The following is a 23,668-nucleotide window of genomic DNA, read 5'->3' as shown; positions in this document are numbered from 1 at the left end:
TATATGTGTGTGTGTGTGTGTGTGTGTGTGTACTACTTTATACATACGAATATTTTACGATGAAACAACGTACAACTTGATTTTTTTAATATGAACATTTGAGAAGAATTATTACGAAATATTTTGTTCTATAATTCATGGTTCACTTAACGAGACGATTTAAAAGGAATCGGAAGAAGAAGAGCGAACTAATGCCGTTATGAATTTAATTTTATTATAAATTAAAAACTGGCTCTTTGAATTTTTATATCTTAACAAAATAGAATTCATTCACTTCGCTTATCTCTTAGATTCACGCTCGAGGGAAAATGCAACAATTCTTCTACCGAACTCGCATTATAAATATTATTAATCTGGAAACTCCTTCAGAAAGTGGGTAAATTTTTGACGCACCTGGTCCGGAAAGATTGCAGACGCTGAAAGGTGGTTTAGTAAGGAGAGAGAAGAAATGTACCGTCTTCGTCTTTAAATTACCAGGCTGGTTTAATAAGCGAAGAGGGGAGATTGTACCCTTATTTTCAACCCGTACAAAACGAATATAACAATTCTCTCGACTTCACCGAGACTCCCTTCTATCGTATTCGGTCGCAAAAATGTTTTCTTGAAAGAAAATAAAAAGAAAAAAGAATATCATCCGAGTATCTTGCTTTCGAAGAAAATGAAATTCTTCTTGAAAATTCCTCTCATTTTTTCGAAATTAATATTAATTAAAAGGAAATAAGTAAAGAATGATATATACGACATCGAATGTAAATCAGATAGTTCTCGTTGATTGAACGAATTTAACGTCGTTACTTATTTTTTATCTAATCATGCTGATATATTCCGCGTTATTCAAAAAAGATTCTGTCAAGATAAATCGAAACACGGTAGAACGGATTAGAATTAAAAATAAAATAATTCGTCAATGGCAAGTAGTGTGTACTGATATAAGCGGCTCATTTATAAATACAGCAGATATATATATATATATATATTATATATATATATATATATATATATATATATATATGGATATGCATATATATAACAGCTTCCGCTTCGTTCGAACACTGAAGTGGAGGAAGCATCGATTCGATTTCGGCGGATGTAAAACGCAGGAGCGACTCTGCAAGCGGGACGATAAAATACAAGAGCGATTATCGTGAAGAGAGAGAGAGAGAAAGAGCGGTCTCTCCATCGGGATATTCGGTTCAACGAACCCATCACTTGGTCCAAGAGAGAGTAACATCGTGTACTTTGTACCGAAGAGGCGTTGGCGACTGAAATATGGTCGGTACAAAGAGTTTGCGCTCGTAAGAATCGAGATCAGCGGTCGTTACGTTTAGGAGTAAGATCGTATCCATCTTGTATTATCGTCTAATCATTAATATTTTCTTAAATATTCATGCGTACTTTGTGTGTATATATATATATATATATATATATATATATATATATATATATATATACAATATATTGTACGGTAAAAGTTTATGATATTGCTTAATCAGAATATTTTCCAATTTTTATTTCTTAAGAGTTTTTGTCACATGTTGTCAACGCATATTAAGGTAATGATGAGAGAATTTTTATCAAATATCAATTTGTTTCATTAACATCTGTTCTCTTGCATATCCATAAGCAACGGACATGTTCAAGTGTCCCAATTCGAGCATCCACGTGTTAGAACGTACTGATCATTGTCAGAAAAATTTGGAAGGTAGGAGATATTTGTAAAAGAGAATTCTAGCGAACGTAGAGAGTTCTACCAAGCACTATTATCGACGTATGTAGCTATTACTCTATCGGACTTCTCGAGTTCTGTCGGTCTTTTCCAAACTGGGCCGAGTACATCGTCAACGGACCTATCACGAACTCGTTTCAAACTTATCCAAGCGAAGCATGCATTGCAGAACTTTGTTCGATTTGTAACGCTCTCGAAAGAAATCGAGATGATCTATTTTTTTCCTCTCTTTGTTGAATCCTCTCATTATCCTCTCTCTCTTAACGAGACTCCTCGATGTCGATCATTCGTAGAGGGAGATTATTTTTACATTTCTTTTTTCTTTTTTTTTTTTTTTCCCTCTTTCTCATCATCGAACGATCTTAGCGTACTAATCGTGCCTTTAATGAGCTATCAAGCAGACTCGTTCGATTGGTTAACGCGCTGTGTTATAGGATAAACTTTTTGTTTTCTCTTATAGTAGATTGATGTCGTGATTCGAAGGAATAATTATGCCTTCCTTCGAGATGTAACGCTGATTGTCGATATAATTGTCCATTAATGAGTGAAGGAACAAATAGGAATATCTTGTCGATCGTTGATTGGGGAATAATGTTAATTACCGTATCGTGTATCTTTGATGATCTGATAAGAGACTTCTCAGTTAATTTCATTTCTCTTTAATTAGATATTGTAACATTTTGTTGAGGTAGGATAGATTCGAATATTAAACATTATATTTAACTCCGTCTTTGTTTTATCGGGGAAGATAAAATGCAGAGACTACGATTTTCAACGACAACGAAGACAACGATGACGACGACGACGACGACGACGACGACGACTTTTATGCCTACTAGTGGTGAACGACTGAGTAAATATCGTTATCTCTTCGTGGTTATTTTCTCATCCTTGAACTCGGATACCGTTGGGCGTCACTGTCTCACGTGCCTTGTACTTTCTACATTCGCCAAAGCTTGGCTTCTCCGCCTTGAAATTCTACGGGCATACTTAAAACTGTAGTCCATGGCACGGACGACCTTCGTTGATTTTATTCCCTTGCAGGAGAAACCCAAGTGTCTTCCTTTGAAACTTTACTACTTTTCTTCTCATATAAGCGTTAAATATTGATTGCTCGATCTGGGCTAAGGCTAATTAAAAGGACGAAGCTTTTTAGTTACCTCTTTTTTTTTTTTTTTATTTGAAAAGAATACCAGTTTATGAAGGTTTCGTTTTGTTTTGTTCTCTTTTGTTTTTTTTTTTTTTTTTTTTTTTTTTTTTCCCCAGTATTTCATTAAGATTCTATCTGCTTTCGATTTTTATTTTACTATTTTCAGTGCATCGCGACGTATATATCTACATTGTAATTTGTCAAGATTTAAAAATGTTTTTATTTATGAGAATTATGAATTTTCTTTGTTAGTTGAAAGCAAATAAGTATTGAATTTCTTATATCTTTCTTTTCAGCACGTATTACGCTCACTTTATTATTCATGGCCAATAAGGACGATGCATTTTTTACGAGAGTCTCTATTACACACATTCACACGGACGTATCTTAATTAGTTTGCCTCATTAGATATCGCCTCTACGTGAGTTCTGCACGCTGTATTTCTTTCGCTCACTTTCCTTTTATTTTATTTTTCCTTTTTTTTTTTTTTTTTTTTTTTTTGCTTCTCGTATCTCGAAGGACGTTTTAAACGAGCGACTCTTCGTTTTTCATACTAAGCGACTTCAGTCATGGCCTATAGCTAGTTCGTATGTGCGTCTTCTTAATTAAAGACACTGTAATGCTTTTTTATGTTAATTTTTTTTTTTTAAGGTTTGGCTCTTAAACAATAATCGTTAAAAAAATTCACAAGATCGTAGGATTTTATTCATAAAATTATCGAATAGAGTTCCACAGATTTATCGTCTTCTCTTCTTTTGAAAGCAGACACGCGATTGCAGCAACGCGCCTCGCAAAGTCCCACGCGGATTCGAACAGGAGCATTTGTCATCTCGAAAAATCTCTCGAGTCAAATCTTGGCCGCAAGTATTATGTTTCATCTCAAGAAATTGATTATGTAACTCTTATTGTTCTTTCGACGTTGAAACTAAGTTTGTGATCGTCGGGATAAAAAGGAAACTTGATCGTTTTTGTAAATCATTTCTGTCATACATCGCTTTGTTTGTGCATCGATTCAAGCAGAGTTGGATTTACAAATGGATTAAATAATATTTGATTTATACCATATCAATATTGAAAAACGATTTGATTACATTGATTCATAATTGTCTATATATTGAAATAAATAAATATTTATGTACATTTCGAGATAATTAATGTCGTAAATCGTCACATTACCAATCGTGATTAATTGCATTTACGTTTGCTATACGTAGAGATCACAGTACCAATTTTTTTCTCTAAAAGGAGAAAAAACCGATTGATTTTGATCGACTGTAGTTTAAATCGAAAGCTCGTGGCTTCGATCAATTCTTACGACAGATGTATCCGATAGATAGGCAGTGATAAATGGAATTGGCGTGAAGCCATTAAACGGAAATGCTTGTCCCACGTGCTTCTGCGGCATGACGATATTTTCGAAGTACATAGGTTTATCTCGAGAAGCTTAAGTTCGCGAGTTCGAGAGAACGACAAATCGATTTTGCCGAGACCGATGAGCTTTTGGTTACGTTTCAATTCTTTGAAAATACGCTTTGCAAGCTATTCAATTCGGTCATTCCAAATTCCATTTTTTTTTTTTTTCTTTATTTCTCTCGTTAGAGATAATTTTGCAACAGATGTTATGCGCTCGTTAAATCATAAAAAATAGTTGTTGTCTCGTTAAATATAGCAATGTTACGTGAATTCAATTCTTTAAAAATTATTTATTTCTTTTTCCTGCCTTTCTTATTTCTCTTATTTATTTCACAGCATTGAATAAGATTTCTTTGTGACATTTTGCACCTGTTACCTAGATCCTATTAAATCTCACGTAATAAGTCAAGAGAACAACAGCAAGAAAATAAATAGAAAAAGTGAGGGGTAATAGAATCTTGTGCGAGGTATTCGTTAAGTTTAACACGATTAAATGGGTATCATCGAAAAATAGTGAGAATAACGGTGATACCCGAGAGCCATTGGTAATAATCATCCTATCATTAAATTCTCTACGTAAATTCGCGAGCACGTAATTACGTTTTTTTCGCGTTACGCAAATTCATTTCCCCTTTCCTCTGTCGTTCTTGACTGATGGGCTTTTTATCATAAAACGAAGCAAGATTAAATTTTTAAATTAAATTCACTTTCGAATAAAGAGCGAAAGAAAAAAAGAAAGAGAAGAAATAGAGCGTATATCGAAAAATGATTATTTTTTGTTTGAAAATTTCTTATTTTTCCTTTCTCTTTTTTTAAATTTTATTTTTGATATTTTTTTCTCTTTCCTTTCTTTCTTTCTTTTTTTTTCTTTTTTTTTTTTTTGTTTTATATCCTCTCTAGGGGCAATATTTAAAAAATCATGCACTATGTAGTGTACGTGGCGATGACTGTCCCATAACCATTTGAGATTCCGAGTTAAAACCTTAATAACAGGTTCGTCGATTCGCTTTTATTCTTTTTGTTTGCATCGTTCGAAAAAGAATCGAGTATTGAAGCGAAAAATAATATTTTATAATAAAAATAATTCAGATTGATGTGATAAATAAAATTAGCGTTATGTGTATGAAATACATTGAGAGAGAGAGAGAGAGAGAGAGAGAGAGAGAGAGAGAGAGAGATTGTGAATTATTAACTTATACTCGATAAAAATAAACAAACCAATGTTGTATTATTATAAGTTTTATTTCAAAAAATATAAAATTTTGACTACTTTCCAACAACTTAATAAATTTCAACAATTTGACTTAACGCGTTACGTCCTCCTGCTGGTCATATTCTTTCTCTCTTCGTATCGTTTTTTCTCTTGCTCTCATTCCCATCGCGGCATTTCGCATCAAAAAATTTATAACGCTCGGTGATTCCATCACGTACGGCGCGTTTAAAGTATATTAAATCTCGTTGAATTTCACAGAACGCAGCGGTAACGGTGGACTCGAAAGCTTGAATAATGCGATCCAATGTCGACCGTGGAAATTCAGTTCGTTCCATTAAGCTTTAATAAAGCTATTGTCGGAAAGGAGAACAAAAATGAAAAAAATAGTGGAAGGGGAAGAGAGAGAGAGAGAGAGAGAGAGAGAGAGAGAGAGAGAGAGACAGAGAGAATGTGCAATAGACAGCAAGGAATCATCGATGCGAGTAATTATTATGCTCTTTAGTCACATACACATCTACACCGGAATACGCATCAGGCTATTATTGTTGAATAATTTCGATGCTTTCTCGCATCGTTGCGCGATGTGCTATCGTGTCGATATTAATGTTCGTTGCTTAAAAAATTCGTTCTCGACATTTTTGGTGTTATCCGATGAATGATTAATGAAAAAATCGAATGGAAATTAGTTTCTCGTACATTATTCTATTTTCTGTTGTTCTCTTATTTTTTTTTCCTTTTTTTTTTTCTTTTTTTTTTTTTTTAAGTATTACTTAGAGTTTAATTTTTTTTTTTCAATTTCGTTTAAATGACTGATAAAGAATAAAAATAATAATGTATTCGTGATCGACACGTTTTCACAATTATTCATTAAAACAAAAGTTCTAACATAGGTTCTTCATTTGAAGCGAGTTTCTCGGTTGCTTCTTGACCTTACGATGGTACCGCGCACTTATATTGAAACCGGTTCCGTAAAGCGAAAAGTGGAGTAAACACGGAGATCGGAAAAAAGCTAAGGCGGATTTCATTTTGAGTTTCATCTGGTAGATAAACACATTTCCTAGTTTGATTTTTCTTATTTTCTTGGGGTTTATAAATGCTGAATAAAAAAAGAGTCGAATAAATCGTTTATCTTATCGAAACCAAAAAAAAAAAAAATAAAATTAATTAATCACTTTATGGATTAATTCTGTACTTAATCGTATGCCCTCTGGTTTTGTATTTTTTTTTTCATTTATAACAAAAACTTAATGATAATCGTAGTTCTTTTTTATAACGCACATTCTATCTCTGGTTACTTCGATTATCGATGAAACAAGTTTCAAGGAAGTCGTATCTAGTCTTATCCATATTTATAACTTGGATCGTTGGTTTCGTCGTTCCGGCTATGAGTATGGTTATTTACACGATATTTATTTTCAGTTTGTCAAAGCTTGATACGCCATGAAACATGAGTTATATCGTAATTATTTGATTACGTTCAACGATCATAAATAATCATTTTTATCTTAAAATAGACGAACGTGTTATTATGTTCTATTAAAAAAAAAAAGAAAAAAAAAAAAAAAAAAAAATAACGGTAAAATGCACAAAATTATAATTTTTGCCCAATGAATCAGCCCATAACAATTCAGGAAGAGAGCCAAGGAGAGACAAACGTTATTTGAATCGGAAACAACGCTGGAACGTCCAGAGACAACGCACTGCCAATTTTAATTAAATCTCGCACTATTGGTGAATCAGATTTTTCTCTTTTTTTTTTTTTTTTTTTTTTTTTTTTGTTAAAAAGCCTTTTCAACGCTATTTTTTTTAGAAATAACACAATTGATATCTTTCGATCGACGTCACGATAATATATTTCATTTATTTTTCAAATCTATTTATTTCTTCTTTGATTCGGGCGTTTGAGCTGGTACTTGAAATAGTAAACAAATAAAAAAGAGAGAATCTTTTTTTAAAATATTCGTTCGACAAGTATAATACGTTTGTACCGTTGCGTGGCAAGAAAAGGAAAGAGAGGAAGAGAGAGAGGGAGAGAGGGACAGGGTAAAGGAGAATGAGAAATTTTATTTTTTAAATGTTTCTCCTGTAGCCTTAGAAATCCGACTCGATTCTTCCACGATTCGATGCATTTTTTAAACGTTAGAAAGCACGAAGCTCTGAAAAACTGCCTCAGTTCTGTCCAACGTCGAGAAAACTTTAGTTAAAATACTTATCGGTTCACGGAGAATACTCGCTTTAAAAAGGTATAATGGAAAAAAGGAAAGAAATGCGGTCGTTGTTCGTTCGATAATGGAAAAGTTTCGTTAGTGTGCTTTTTCTTTCTTTCTTTTTTGCTTTTTTTGTTTTTTTTTTGTTTTTTTTTTTTTTTTTTTTTTTTTTTTTTTTTATATAATTTTTAAACGAACACAGAAGTTGATAATATCCTCAAATACGTATAACAATTATTAATTTATTATTCAATAACTTGATTCATTTTTATAAAATATTGAAGAAAAGCTACGATTTTGTTTAATTATTTGAGTTAAAAATTTTGTTCAGATGACATCATCGAAAAAGTTTATGCACACGAATATTCCCGAATATTTCTTCTGTGAGTCATTCACCGAACACGCGAGTTTTCTCTTCTCGTGGCCGTCTGCCAAGCTGTTTGTCCAGATGTAATACTGTTGCCGATCGAATACCGTATTACTGACTCTTTTGGCGGCTCCTTTCCTTTTCTTTCTCTCCTTTTTTTTCATTTTTCTTTTTTTTTTTTGTTTGAAACCAACGCGGTTCGCTCGAGTCATCAATTTTGTAGTAATAATTAATCGTCGCCGAATTCGAATCGTGGTTTCACTTACCCGAATTTATTCGTTTATCATCCTTATTTGGATTACTGAATTGTCGAAAATCGAATACTGGTACTTATAAGATACTTAAAATATACAATGATATACGGAATATTGAAAATAAACATGAAAAAAAGAAGAGATATTATTCCTGGCATTTGATTATCTTCATTTAGAAAATAATCAATCTTCAGCTTAAGAAGTTAAAGACACATCCTTCTCTTTCATCTCGAGATCTTGTCTGGAAGAAGATTTTCCACGAAAGGAAGCGGTCATCGTGCGTTTGAATCGACCCGGCTCTCTACCCGTTCAGGTAGAACTGGAACTTGCCTTTCAATAATTTATACAGCTTTCTATTGCATACGTCGCTATCGTCTTGGTCGACGCCTTAGTATTGGCGAATAACCATCATGGAATTTCTGGGACATTGGATTAACTATGTAGATTCATGATTTGAAGACATTGCATCTATGTAAATTTCGATCCTTTCTATACTTTGAGAGCATCCAATGATATCTTGAAAAAGGATTACTAAGCTTATGTAATATATAATATGCTTAACTGCTGATCACTGGTATCTCTAAATATGATTAGATTTACATTTTATGGTATTAATCAAACGACGATTATTAAATGATAACAACAAATAAATATTTGTACGTTACGAATGTTAAATCGAAAAGGATTATCGGATTCAAAGATAGAAAGTTATCTTTCCCAAAATACATTTTTCGAGTGAAATGATGAAGATCAATGCACTCGAACAACTCGATAGGAGATATTTTACTGGCTGATTTCAGCATGTTGTAATAATAAGGCACTTGATTTGAATGGTTCAACTATAATAGATATTGGATAGATTGCTACCATGTTGCATCCCTCGATCTCTTCGATCCCGAAGATGTTTTATATCGATAATGAATATATCGTACCGATATCTTGTCGCTTTTTAATTATTGTTTCCTCTTTTTTTTTCTTTTTTCTTTTTTTTTTTTCTTTTTTTATTTAATTTGTAGATACTCTATATTTCTCTCTTTTTATGATTCATATTTCAAACGGAATTTTAATTACAAACCGAAGTATATTCTTAAGGCACTCCTTGGCGATAATATAACATCCGTTGTCCCGAAGTATAATTAGGCGTAACCATGGAAAACGTATAATTTCAGAAGAGTTAAGGGGCGGGGTTAAGTGTACGTTTTCTAAGACAATTTTTACCATCGTCACGACATGCCGGCTTTGGGAAAGTCTAAAGAAGATTTTGTGTAAAGTATTATCACGGATCGTGAAAGAGAAAAATATAAATAAAAATGAAGGATAAATGAGAGAAGGAGAGATAATCATATATTTGTAAACATTCAGACAGAATTGTATATTGTGGATCGTCGCGTGGCGATGTGACCTTTATTTTTATTTCTCCTTATTTCGTTTGGTATGTTTTGTTTAACGTCTCAGTTAACACTGAGCCGCAGAAGAGTGAGCGTCACACGAGACAAGATAAGCTGTAGCTTCATTTTTGTAACGTTAGTACGTGTTAATTGGATAAAACTTCAATATTATAATAAAATTTAACAAAGGGAAACAAAAGGAATCGGTGAAATATACAGGTAATTTTAATAATCATATGAAATAATGCTCTTTAAAAATTAGTTCTTAAATTCACCGATATAGCAACAATGTCTCGTTTATCGTAAGCTTTATAAAACTCAAAGTAAAATTGATGTGACGTAAGGACAGCAGTGGTCGATAAAATAAACAGAACGACTTACCGTATTCGACAGCATTCGACAATGCATTCTCATTTGAAGGACGGACGACGATCCTATCGGACATATTCATTCCATGCGATTACGCTGATCTATCTGGTTTCTTATAGATCATTCACCGGACGAAGACGATAACGATGGTTATTGCGTTTGGCTGACTCATCGATGAATTAAGAATTTTATGTGGCGTAAATTAGTGGCTCGTGTCGTGACCTTTACGATTGGAAACAAGGCAAACGTTATAATGTAATTTATTGCCAGATAATTTCATCTTTTCTCTCCTTAAGCGAGAATTTCTTTTATTTTCATTTTTTTTTTCTTTTTTTTTACCTTGAATATTCCGTAATTTTCCATCAAACGAAGAGCAAATCACACACGCTTTATAACTTTCCCTCGATTGAGTAGTTTGCTCGTTATAACGTTTGCCTTTTCCTTTTTGATCGAGTTTTAGGTTTTGAATGGATCGTGATTTCAAAAGTATATTGTCAATATTTGTAGGAGATCTTTGAAGGATTTATCATTAAACATTATCTGATCAATTTCATTTTCTCGATTAAACGTAGCTTAGATAATACCTAGGTACATTAATATCTCAGTGTCATTGACAAAACGATTATTAACTGAAGAGTTATATTTTAATAGATCGTATCGTATAATATCTAAATATAAGAAATTTCTCGGTAGCTTATGTGAAATTGGTTGGTGTTTGCCGACCTGTTTCAAACGTAACACGTACACCGTTCTCTCTCATAAGAACGTTCAAATCGCTTGCGGCTCACGAGCACTTAGCGGCATATATTTAACGTCATTTTGTTCATTTTGCTTGTGCCTCTTTAACCCCGAGTACGTTGGGCACCTACAGCGATCCTGTAATTGCATGGAAGGCCGATTGGATTTGTGGTGAATATGATAAATAATGTTCGTGTTATATACGTTATCAGTAACGTTGAACTTTTATATTATATTATTTTGTTTATTTTCCGCTATTAAATTCTAACGACATTTTCTACGATTTCACTTTTACTATCGACAAATTGAAGTTTTTTATTTTCAGATAAGAGATACGTGTACCTCGACTTACAAACGTTCCTCGATTAACAAAAATGAATTATGAGTCAAGTCATGAAAGAGTACTGCGTAAACTGGTATTCACTGAAATGCGAACGATTTGATCATGGACACGTCTAGTATTGCGAGGCACGAAAAATTCCAAAGAACGTGCGTTTACACTACGTTTGGAATAGTCATGCGATTAGTTTAATGAATCGTTTCTCGGAAAGAATTTTGTCCGATGAGTTCATCGTTGTGTCCTTAAAAAAAAAAAAAAAATAATTCGAGTCGATGAAAAACATAACTGTGGATCTGCGAAGATAATTCTCGAAATTATTAAAACAATTAAAGAGAAAATATTGCATGGGATTAATTACAAATTTCTTGGTATATGATTGGTATATGATTAACAAAAAAAAAAAAAATAACCACTATGAAATCCAAATTTGACATACATAGATTGTACATTAAGTTTCTTTTTCTTATTTTTTTTTTTTTTTTTATACGTTATTTTTATAAGTTTGTACACAATAATAGCTACTTCATTTGCGAAAAGAAATGATTACAAATATAATATTTACTCAGAATAATTTTTCTGCGAATTTAAACGAAGCAACAGTTGAATTCATAAAAGATGTAAAATCACGTTTAACTGTGCAAATATTTATCGTCACAGTACGCTTTACAGGTACTCAAAGCCATTTCTTTAACGGGAACTCAACACCACTTTTGTTTCACTCTTTCTCTCACCTTTCTATTTATTCAAAAATTATAGCTCTAGTAAATGCAGCAGTATGAATGCATCCTGAGTCGGATGACTCGTCTTGTTACATTTCGTTGCGTTCGACTCGTGCCTAATGTACGTTTGCTGAGAGATTTGGGCAGGCGCCAAGAGTTAGTAATGATGATGGACATTCGCTAACTATAGTTGTCATGAGAGGGGCAAGGATAAGCAAGGAAGAGGGACATGTCACTATTCATTTCGTGCCGCTAACCCAAAACGGACAAGATTACGTGAATCAACTCGAGTTAACGATGATCGATGATATCTCTCTCCTTCTTTCCTAGATGAATCGAATAACTGTGACTGAGAATAATTGATACACTTTTATAACCGAATAAAATCAATGACGATCGAAAGATTTTTTTGGACATTTTTTAACGAAAAAAGGGAAGCTTCAAATTTATCTTTTCTTTTTTTTTTTTCTTCTTTTTTCTTTCAAAAATAAATAACTCGTTGCCGTCGTAAAGAGGAAAATTATTTTTCCTTTTTTACGAACATAAACATATTGTCATTGAACTTGAGCAATCCTGTTTAACCTTGGATAGTAAAGCAGGTAGTGAAGTAACACGTATATCTTTTTTAACTCTCCCGTAGTGAACGTATTAGGAAAACGCGTATTAGCGTATATGGCGAGTTGTCAGAAGTCTAGTACATGAGTTAACTTCAAGAGTGCAGGATTCCACTGAGCTTTTCTCGGTCTTATCAGACTATCTTGTCGTAGAATCTCATGTGACCGTTCGGAGAAGTGCAACGTGAGAAAAGAAGAATTTCAACGAGAATAAACATGATTTCGATCAAGTATATACGTACAACAAATATATATATATATATATATATATATATATATACTTTTTCCTACATTCATAAAATTTATGATTATTAACGATTATTCGTAATTATTAAAGACACTGCTAAAAATTTGACGTGTTGACTTTAAAGCACTTTGCATTTGATTGAATAACCAAGCAATCCGTTTTTTTCTAAAACTTCCTTCAAACTCATTATCGTGGAGTATATAAACTTATATACAAAGCAACTGAGATCTTGAGCTTTAATGAATGTGGCCATCAGTGAGTAATGAGAACGGTAAGCTAACGTTTTCTCGATAGAATTTTAATAAGAATCTATTGTATACCCTAGAAGAGAGAAGAAAGTTAAGGAGTAGAAGGGATAAAGTCGCCTTTAGCGATAGAGCTCTTTCTTTTGGCCGAACATTCGACGTCATTGATGACTGCGGCATTCGCGAAGGTCAGTAAACTTTGAGGTAATAATTTAGCGCGTTGGCGGCGAATTTAAAGTCACGAGTGTACGCGTGTAAGATGGTAAACTTTGGTTGAATGTGTTTACGTAGCGGGAAATATGCAAATGATGAAAGGATCGCTGGAATATTATCGTCGCATAACTTGTTTCAATTTAATACGAATTGTGAATTCGAAATGTGAATACGAATACTCTAAATGACGCTTAATTATAAATACGTTCTATTATGTCTGGATATGTGAAATAATTCATTTTAGAAGTCAGATTAATATAAAGGGTAAAAGTTCGTTACAAGTTGAAAAGTTAGTTAATTGCAAATTGCATAGTTTGTAAAATTTAAAGATGTTTTTATAAATACAATCAGATATATATTACGTTAGCTAGAAACAAGTTTCATTACTGTGGTCATTGAAAGTGGGCAAATGAAAGGGCAGGTGAACTTAATTCTGATTATGGTATTACATGGCGATCAAGGTGCTCCATTACATCACTCAGTGTGTATACTTGCTGGACGCTAGTGCACTTTAACGTGTGCTAGGCGTAGCTTGGTAATTGCTGCGAGATCTTGAATGGCTGCAGGCAGATGACCACCAGGAGATTCCCTGGGTGGTCCAACTTGTATTGCGAGATCTAGCCTAGCCAACTGAAAATACAGAAAACGATGATGCACTGCAAATCGAGTTAGGAAAGTAGTTTGACGTTGACATATACGTCTTAATCAGTGGACCAGTTCTCGAGCTTCAGGAACATTCATTCAATTCTCCTTTTGAACGGACTATTTCCACATGTTCTTTTTCTATCTTTTTATATTCCGGAAAAGCCGTATTTGTAGAAACGATCATCTAGATTAATTCGTATTAAAAGTTTTATGACTTGTTGCATTTGACAATCATGGCTACTCAATGTTTATAATAACAAATAGAAATAGCGGATGGGTCAATCGCTCACCATCTGTTCTTTCAACCGTTATTCTATAAATATTGCTCGGTCGGTTGGTCATCGTTAAATTTCTCAATAAACCTGAAAATGTCTCGATTTATAATCCATTTCGTCAGTCGAATACAGAGAGTATCATTTCGTGTCACCAGATTGCGGTTAATATTTTTTCAATCTATTAATTGAATCAATATTCAAATTATATACGAAATATATAATAATTATAGAGATAGCCTGATTAATTTTGAAGGAAATGTCATAATGATGATATCTTCCAAAGCTCTTCGTTATTAGGACGAATAATTTGTATGATTGAATTTGTAGGTAAATTTATCAATGAGGAGAAAGAGAGAGAGAGAGACAGAGAGAGAGAGACAGAGAGAGAGAGACAGAGAGAGAGAGACAGACAGAGAGAGACAGAGAGAGAGAGAGAGAGAGAGATAAAGAGAGAAGGAAATGGAGATGGAGTAGGAGAAATGTCACGTTCGCTGGAGTAAAGCCGGATTTACGGTGACAAACCGATATTTCAGGATTGGAGTGGACAGTTATTCCTAATCGAGAGACATAAAGTCAGGGTAGAGCTACTTTGACTTCCTAAAATCATATTATGATTATGATCAATTACGAACAGTATTAATTAACACTTGTTCCACGCTAGACTATGTGAATTTTCTTTTTAGATGATTTTTCATTTAAAAAGAAAAAAAAAATAAAGAAAAAACATTTTTAGGAATTCCAGCTTTCCATAGAATCATTATCAACGTATTTCTATGCAAAAGGAAGAATGAATATACAAGTACACTTGATTTTATAGTACCGTTTACAGACATGACGTTTTTAGGTTAACTAGCTGGTGCCCCGTAATTGACCGTCCGCTCGTTATTTGCGTAATTATGGGAGGAGGTTTTGCGTTCAATGAGTATATCGTTGTAAGACGAAGCGCCAATTTAAAGATATATATGGATGACGATGATATATCTAGAACTACCTATTGTCTAACTTTTATACACATACACAAGTGCCTACGCATTCAGGTAGTTTGATAGTCGAGTTTCATCGTTTTAGTATCACATAAAGTTCTCTTTATACACTAGAAACTCTTGCATTGTTTCGTAGATTCTTGTTTGGTGTACAGTATCAAAGTTCAAAACTTGAATAAAATTATGAGGGAAGAAAATGAAATAGCAATTACGAAAACATTATTTTTATGATTAACCAAGTGAGATTCACGGATCTTTTTTAGTAGTATAATCGTCGTCGCACTATTTTATCTCTACGAATGGAAGTAATTTCACTGTCAACCGGCATGCATAGAATCATAAAATTATTTATGATGCTATTTATCAACCGTAGCAGGAGCCGCGCAACATAGATACCAATGTGAGATCTAAGCGTAATGTTATTATCGCATTAAATATTAAAAGATATTGCGTTATAATTTTCATTTCTATAACTGGTATATACGAGAAAATGAATTTAATTCAACAAATTATATTTTCATAATGATAAATAATTATTTCTTATTAATCGATAGATAATATTATGATAATTAAATCTTATCGTTTCATTAATCTATTCGATTAATGAAATTTATCATAGTACTTTAAAATCAACATAAACGTAATCTAAAAATATAAATGAATTTACAAAGAATGATTTCATTGAATTAATTGAAAAGGAAGATCAGCATAAAATTTTATCATAGCATTTTCATGCTATGGATCATCATGATAGGATAAGAAAACTTGATGAGATACGTCTCAGTCCTTTCTCTGGATTATTTCTAAGAACGTAGGATTATTCCAAGAGACAGAAAATAATAGCGTTGGAAAGAACGTGGGCGAGTTAACAGCGATGTGTCAGTCGCAAGAAAGAGAAGAGAAGAAACCCTTTATATTCCGTTTAAAGATGGTGAAAACGAAAGGAAATAAAGGGAGGAAACAAAACGGCGAATCACCTTTGTAAGCATACGTCGAAGGAAACGAGGAGTCGTTTGATAGTAAGACTTCGAGACTCTCTTGAATCTCGCGTAGGTTCATTCAGGCAAGAGAAGCATTCGAACTTTTATTCGTCAGACATGCTTACCGATATATATATCTTCGTACTTTCCGACACGCGTGGGAGGAAAAGTCTACGAGAGGATAAACCAGTGGGTGGGAATTCGAAATCGAATTTTATTTTATATTTTTCCGAGACAACTATGAGATAGAAAATTTTTTTTTTTTTTTTTTTTTTAATAATTCTTATCACTATTAATATTAAATAGATATTCCGTCAGCTTAAAAATCATTGCTCGAGTATATGACTTAAAAATTTTTTGATTATTCAGGTTGTTCACAAAGATAATATTGTACAATTGCGTTAATTGTTTTTATTACCTTGTTATCGTAGATATAAATTAAGATATAGAACATACGACGTCCTTCAATTTAAATGATTTAATACATACGTTAGCGGCAAAAAAAAAAAGGAAAATAGAAAAAAGAGATTCAACGAATGCGCAACTTTTTCATTTCGCGGATCATTATTTTGTATCTCTATAGGGGGTGTTTCTACGAATAAAACGTACGTTGAATATGCAATCGTATAAATTAAATAACTAACAGATAGCTACTGTTTTATTTTTCCAGTTGATACATATTCCATTTGGTAGCCTAATTGTACAGCTCGTGTATCTAATCTTCGTCCGCAGACTGAATGGCTACTTCGATTCCATTCGCTTTGTAGTATTGAGAGCGATCATGTTCGATCAATTACTAATTGATCGACTGAATCACCCGCTAACGATTGAAGAAAGAATGTGGATAAATTCTTTCTTAATGAAGGAAAGTCGTATACAATTAAATAGGATATTATTTAGTTTGCCTTGTTTCAACGATTTTTTATTTTTCTTTTTTTTTTTTTTTTTTTTTTTTTTTCGTATAAAGTATCTAGATCTGATTTATACGATTCGTTATAAAACGAAAGGAGAACTTTCAGATACGCAAACGTTTCTAGATTTATAAGACAAAAAATAATAGAGCATTTTTTTCTTTATTGTTTGCAAATATTTTATTTTCTGTTTCTTTTTGTTTTGTTCGTGATTAATTCGCTTCCACGATTCTCATCTTTCTGATGTATACCGGATACATGGAAAAAATGTTTTGTAGGTCATCACTACAAGGGAGACTTGTCTCTTTATGGCATTACGTCATCATTCACAGACACGCATATAAACGCATATCGATGTGTTGAAAACGTAGTAAGTACGTGCCGAGGCATATTTCGTATTTCTCGTTTACATATTATTACGCTCGGTACACGCGCAATTGAATGAAGAATCACATTATATAGAGAAATCTGAAAACATCTGAAAAATGTGTAAAAGCCATGGAAGAAACGTTCGTTCTTTAATTTTTCTCAATCCAAGCTTGCCTATAGATTCATAAGTTTTACATAATTTTACAATTGATGGCATTTGGAGTAAAGAAAAAAATTCGATAGTATTTTTCTCTTGTTTTATCGAAGTTTATATTCTATCGAATTTAAAATTCCCACTCATCGGTAGACCGCGAATATTCATTAGATTCAAATAGTTTGGACTCTTTCTTCGCATTTGTTTTTGTAAGATGTTCGTTAAAACGAACGTCACGTTTAAAGCACAAAGACTCTTGCATTTTCGTTTGCCTTTTAATTCATTGCGGTTTCCTCTCTCTCTCTCTCTCTCTCTCTCTCTCTCTCTCTCTCTCTCTCTCTCTCTCTCTCTCTCTCTCTCTCTCTCTCTCTCTCTCTCTCTCTCTCTCTCTCTCTCTCTCCCCACTCTTTCATTGTTTCTTTCTCTCACTCTCTCTAATAATGCAAAACGAACTTGAAAATGAAGGAAGCTGGCTGCAAGACTTGAAGCTAAACATCAAACAACGTTTCTCCCGTCTTGTGAGAGACAAGTACGGAATATGAGATAAGAAAGAAAGAGAAAGAAACAGGTGGTGGCTTAAACGTCTCGTTACTTCACGTTCCCGTTCTCTTTGATTATTCTCTTTTCTTTTCTAACTCGTTTCTTAGTTTCGCAAAGCTTGTTGAAGAATTCCTTCATTCATCTATATCTCTTAACAGCACACTAAAATGAAAAAAAAAAAAAAAGAAAAAACTTGCAAAAAGTAAAAAACATCCTCTTCTATCCCATTTTCTTTTTCGTATCTCCGTACTCACATTTAACCCTTTGAGTAGTATATACGTACAATTACGTCATATTTTAGTTGGACCGTAGTAGTAGGAACGTACATATACATCGTTCTTAGTTTTATGACGTTTTGGAAGTTAGTTTTGCCGTTATTTGAAACTTTGTCCTCAAAGAGTTAAAGTCATTCTGACGCTCGTTCTCGCATTGTAAAGGGAAAGGTAGAGTGATATATTAATGGGAACAAAAGCGGAGCAAGTAAGTTAAAATAATGACGGCCTTATATTAAAGGCAACATCAATGTTTAATTCGTGTAAAATTATTTTATGACTAAAGATTAAAGAGTTAATTTATTTTTAATCCAAATTTGTATCATTTGATATATTACCTTGTCACTTTTATCATTTATCTTTTATTTTTTTTTTCTTCTTTTTTTTCTTTACTTTTATGGACAAGCCTCACGTTTATCATAGCAATGAGTTAGCTATATCGCACACTATAAAAAAATCGAAACATATATATATATATGTATATATATATATATATATATATATATATATATATATATATATATATTCATTCGACGTAAAAGACGTTTCCATCGTGCTGAATCGCTTATCTTTTTCTTGTATCTTTAATACGCTTGGCATCTTCGTTTATTATTTATCCATGACTAACCATCGTTCTCATCCCGAGATGTAAACTTTTTTTTTTTATTTTTCGAAGAGTAGTTACTTTTCCAAAGATGGAATTCATACCGATCATTGCTCAGAAGCGACTCGTACAATCCATCGAACGATCAATCGATCCTGTGTTGTAAAAGCTCTCAGGACCCGTCGTTCGCATTCGATCGTAATATATTCAAGAAAGATCATGATGTATTCGAGAGGATCGGCATGGTTGATCGTTCTTAACATATTACTACGAACATGACGTCATTCTCAGAAATGATTTTCAGCGACGGAGATTTTGAAAATAAATCTGACGAAAGGATTGGATCGTTTTTCTATTTTCAGATTGTACAACCTATATTCGTGAGGTTACGATCGATTTGACGTCCATATGATTTATTAATATGTGACAACTGGCTGAATGTGTTATAGTTATCAATAAATTTTGATCTTTATTAAGATTAATAATTTTGAGACAATAATGTCAAAAGAGGATATTTTGATACATAAAATGCAAGCTTACAGAATATATTTACCAGTAATGATAGTAGAGTATTAAAATACTCTAATTAAAAATGGCAGGCTTATAAAATTACATTTTTCTCTTTCCTTCCTCTGCCCTTTTCTTTATCGGTTACATATTTCATTACTGTGGAAATAATTATGTTATCTTTAGTCAACCTATTTCCTTTCGATTTAAAAAGAAAAACCTTAAAAATATTCCGTATTCTGGATCTTTTCTCATTTAATAAATATAAATCTTTGCATTCGTAAATCTCTCAGATATTTTTTGAAAGCATACGATTAATTATGGATGATAGTGTATATTTTCAATTACTGAATTTCTTAAGAAAAAATAGAATTTATCGAAGTGGGATATCATGGAAGAGATACGACACTCGCGTACATCGACTTTAATGAAACAAGTATAACATAGGAAAAGAAGGACAGAGAGAAAGAAAGAGAGAAAGAGAGAGAGAGAGAATCGATATGTAAGTATCTACGATGAATTTATCGACGTACCTATGTGTGATATTCATTCACAATGAGAATGGATGTTGACTATTACTTCAGCACAATAAATAGGAACTTCAGGCTGTTGCACGCGATCGATGGATTTTTGTAGCGTGTGATAATTACTACTGGCATTCGTGCACGCAAGAACATATACATACGTTCGAAATACGTCGCGTTTGATTCTATCAAATCACATGATGATTGTTCACAGACGAATTAATTAACGTTGCTGTTGTCAAGCTGCTTCTGAATGACATGATTTCTATTTGATATTAATCGATCCTATTGGAATTGTCAGTAATGTAAGCAAGCATCATCTGGATATTAATTTTTTATACCAAATAGAAAGACATTCTTATTCTTTCTAATTGATATCATTTTTTTTTTTTTTTTTTTTTTATAACTTTCTAATCTAATAGTCCAATTGTGTTTTATGTCCAGGTGGAATCCGTTGACTTGGCATTGAAAATTCTGGACGGTTGGCAGATAAGAGGGAAAACGTTATCGGTTCAAAGAGCAAAGTTTCAAATGAAGGGAGAGTATGATCCAGCATTGAAACCAAAACGAAAAAAGAAGGACAAAGATCGACAGAAGAAAATTCAAGAGAGGTTGGTTCGAAATCAATTTGTAGTATTGGTATTTAAAATTTTCAATTTAATTTCAATTCGCGTTCAAACTATACCTTTTTATAAGAAGTATAGAGTGTTGATGAACATCGATCAAGGAACTCTCATCAACGTCCCACTTCGAAGGAAAGAGATCATTCATTCTCGGAAAAAAAATCTTCGATCTTTTCAGGACGTGCGCAAGTAGCCGAGTTTTTATCGAGAAGAAAAAGATTGGAAGACTCGAGTGAGCTTCGATCTTCCATTAAAATACTTTCTCTTCCTCTCTCTCTCTCTCCCTCTCTCTCTCTCTCTCTCTCTTTTTCTCTCTCATTCTCCCTTACGATTTCCTTTCATCCGCGAGAGTTGTTCATTCATCTTCTCTCTTCACTCTCACACGTATGCACAGACAGACATACATACATATATATATATATATATATATATATATATATATATATATATACATACATACTTTATCCTCTTCTCACTTTTTCTCGAGCAATCTCACGAACTGGACCACAGCATCCCGGTGTAAACGGTCTCATTTCTATCCTCGGGGAATCGAGATACGTTTCATCTCGTCTCGTTCATCTCCTTTCCTTTTTCATATGTCTATAGATATAAAAATGCATATGTGTGTACGTACGTCTGTGTCTGTGCGAGAGAAGAAGGGACAGAACAGGGAGAGGACGAATGGATGGATCGCGCACGTGCACCGGATACCACGAAGCCTTTGGACCACGTTCGTGCCAGCCAGACTGCTTGGCGTTGGCGGTTCCGGTAAAAGCACCAGCTGTTCACGTCGATTACCCTTCTGCTGCTTCTGCAGAAGTAACAGTAGCAGTCGAGATGTAGCGTGCATGCAACGATGCGTATCGAAAACTCGAGGACTACCCTTTCTTCTTTTTTCTTCTTTTCATCGATGATTCAATATCAAATTTCGCTAAACGTGAAAGAAGATCTTTTTCCTTTCTTACCATTGTTCTCATTTTCCGAAGAAGAAATTTTGATTTGTATAAATATATAAATTATTTTATATCTGCCAAGAAAATTATGAACGTGACTGTACGCAAGTACTTATTTTCGCGTGATCGACTAAGGACAGCCAAGTTCTGTCTACATATATATACTTTACATTTGCTTCTTGCGGAGGAGTAACCGAAGAAAACAAGTGTGGTAACGTGATCATTAGAATAGGTCATTCTCTTCGCTTTGCTCGTATATATGATCTTTGCTTTAGGTCTAGGAATATTTCCTAGATTTTTTTTTTCTTTCTTTGCCATAAGAATGATGAATGAAAATTGGATAGATTGAACAATTCTTCTCGCTTATTCTCTGAATTGGATAAATGAGACTTTATAAAAATAATACAAAAAAAAAAAAAAAAAAAAAAAAAGAAAGAAAAAAAAGAAAGAAAGAAAAAGAAAAAGACATGGTAGGGTTCCAATATAGAATTATCTTCAATGGTATATCTGATTTCATGGACAATTGAGGCTGATCTTCAATCCTCGCTCGTTGTGAGACACCATGAAGGTGTTTCTTCACAACACAGAGTGTAATCACGGGTTGCGCAGATTCAGATTGGTCAGATGTCTTCGTTCGCAAGAATGATTATCTGCTCCGTAGGGCAAGCAATGTCGAAGGTTCGATGGCCTGAACTTGGCGAAAACCAGTTATTTGCAATGCGGCCACTCTTTCGTTCCTCAGCTTAACCGGAAGTTCTTGAAGTAACGGTCTTTCGACATTTGCAAATCTGTTATCTTCCTTCTCATTGATCTTTTCTTTCTTCGTATAGGTGTTCGATCTCAAGAAATCCTCTATCGCTTCTCGAAGTTCTCACGCCATCGGACACCTCATTTTCATGGACGTCAGTCTCGAGTTTCTTTCGGTTCAACAGATAATCACGAAAGCAAAGTTTATAGTCTGATAAGATTCATCATAAGAGATAAAAAAAAAAGTCTTGATGATTAAAAATTAATTCTCTTAACACGTTGAGCGCCGCAAGGGCTACTGGTTTCTTTCCATAGAGAACTTATCATACAGTCTGTAGTAATTATTTTATTTAAAATGAAACGTGAAATGTTTCAGAACATTATCAATCGATCATAATATAATTATTATGTAGAATGCAATTTTCATGTCGTGAGCCATCGATGGGTCGCAAGCATTTTTACAAAGAAACGTAATCTTATTATCTTTAAGATATCAATTATGTCTTTTTCATTCCACTTATACTTATGATATATATATATATATATATATATATATATATATATATATATATATATTATATTTCATATCTTACTAATTATTTCTTTTTTTTTTTATTTTTATAAATATCATATCTCATGCTTTATAAGGATTTACAATGAATCCACTAACTTAGGCCATCCGTAAAAATAACCCGGCATCCAATTAATGGTAATTAATTTTATCAATACCCAATCATCATACTTGGACATTATAAATAATTTACGAATATATCGCTATAAAATATCCCATATATATGATTTATCGAAATGATTTTAAATGCGTGAAAGAAGAAAAATTTTTATTAAAATAGTAGCCCTTAGAAGATTGATATATAGAAATAATTGATAATGTTTGGATCATCATAATCGATGTTCGTAAAGTGCAAATAAAAGTATTTAGCAGGCGTAGGGCTAATTTATCGTACGTTTGTAAATGAAAAATAATATTTTGATTACTACCTTCGTACAAGACGGTGCATGTCGAAACGACAACGACGATGATGACGACGATGTGATAGCTTTTATATTCATAGAGACTGTAACAGCAATCTCTGAATATTAATATCCGTTCGATAATTCTTCCCGCTAATGAAACTCGACGATTGAAAGGGGAAAGGGGCTTACTCGCGAATGCGTTGGTCGATGAGCCATTAATTGATTTTCGACCTCTCGTTTATACCATTTGACTTTCGTCTCTCTCGACGATATTAATATTGATATAACGAAATAAAAATGGTGCCATTGAAGTCGACATTGGGAATCAATGGTACATGAAGATTTCGTGAAAATAAAAAAAAAGATCTTTGAGAAACATGAAATAGAATTGATACGAGTGCCA

General features: G+C 33.2%; 1 protein-coding gene and 1 long non-coding RNA gene across 3 annotated transcripts in view; both read left to right on the top strand.

Moving 5' to 3' along the window:
• Positions 1 to 23,668, top strand: part of barc (RRM1_TatSF1_like and RRM2_TatSF1_like domain-containing protein barc) — a 39,626-nt gene that overhangs the window by 10,285 nt on the left and 5,673 nt on the right. For both annotated transcript variants that reach the window (XM_035866022.2, XM_035866021.2), the window contains exon 4: positions 20,412 to 20,578. In XM_035866022.2, the coding sequence (XP_035721915.1) occupies positions 20,412 to 20,578 (167 nt within the window). The remainder of the gene's footprint in view (positions 1 to 20,411; positions 20,579 to 23,668) is intronic.
• Positions 9,796 to 12,696, top strand: LOC118441522 (uncharacterized). Its single transcript, XR_014982697.1, has 3 exons — positions 9,796 to 9,937; positions 11,151 to 11,834; positions 11,922 to 12,696. It is a non-coding gene; the product is annotated as an uncharacterized LOC118441522 (long non-coding RNA).

Source organism: Vespa mandarinia, chromosome 11, assembly GCF_050613455.1.
Source record: "Vespa mandarinia isolate Hongniang chromosome 11, ASM5061345v1, whole genome shotgun sequence".
NCBI classification, from domain to species: Eukaryota; Metazoa; Arthropoda; class Insecta; order Hymenoptera; family Vespidae; genus Vespa; species Vespa mandarinia.
Note: the sequence above shows the minus strand (reverse complement) of the source record. Positions and strands in the feature narration are given on the sequence as shown.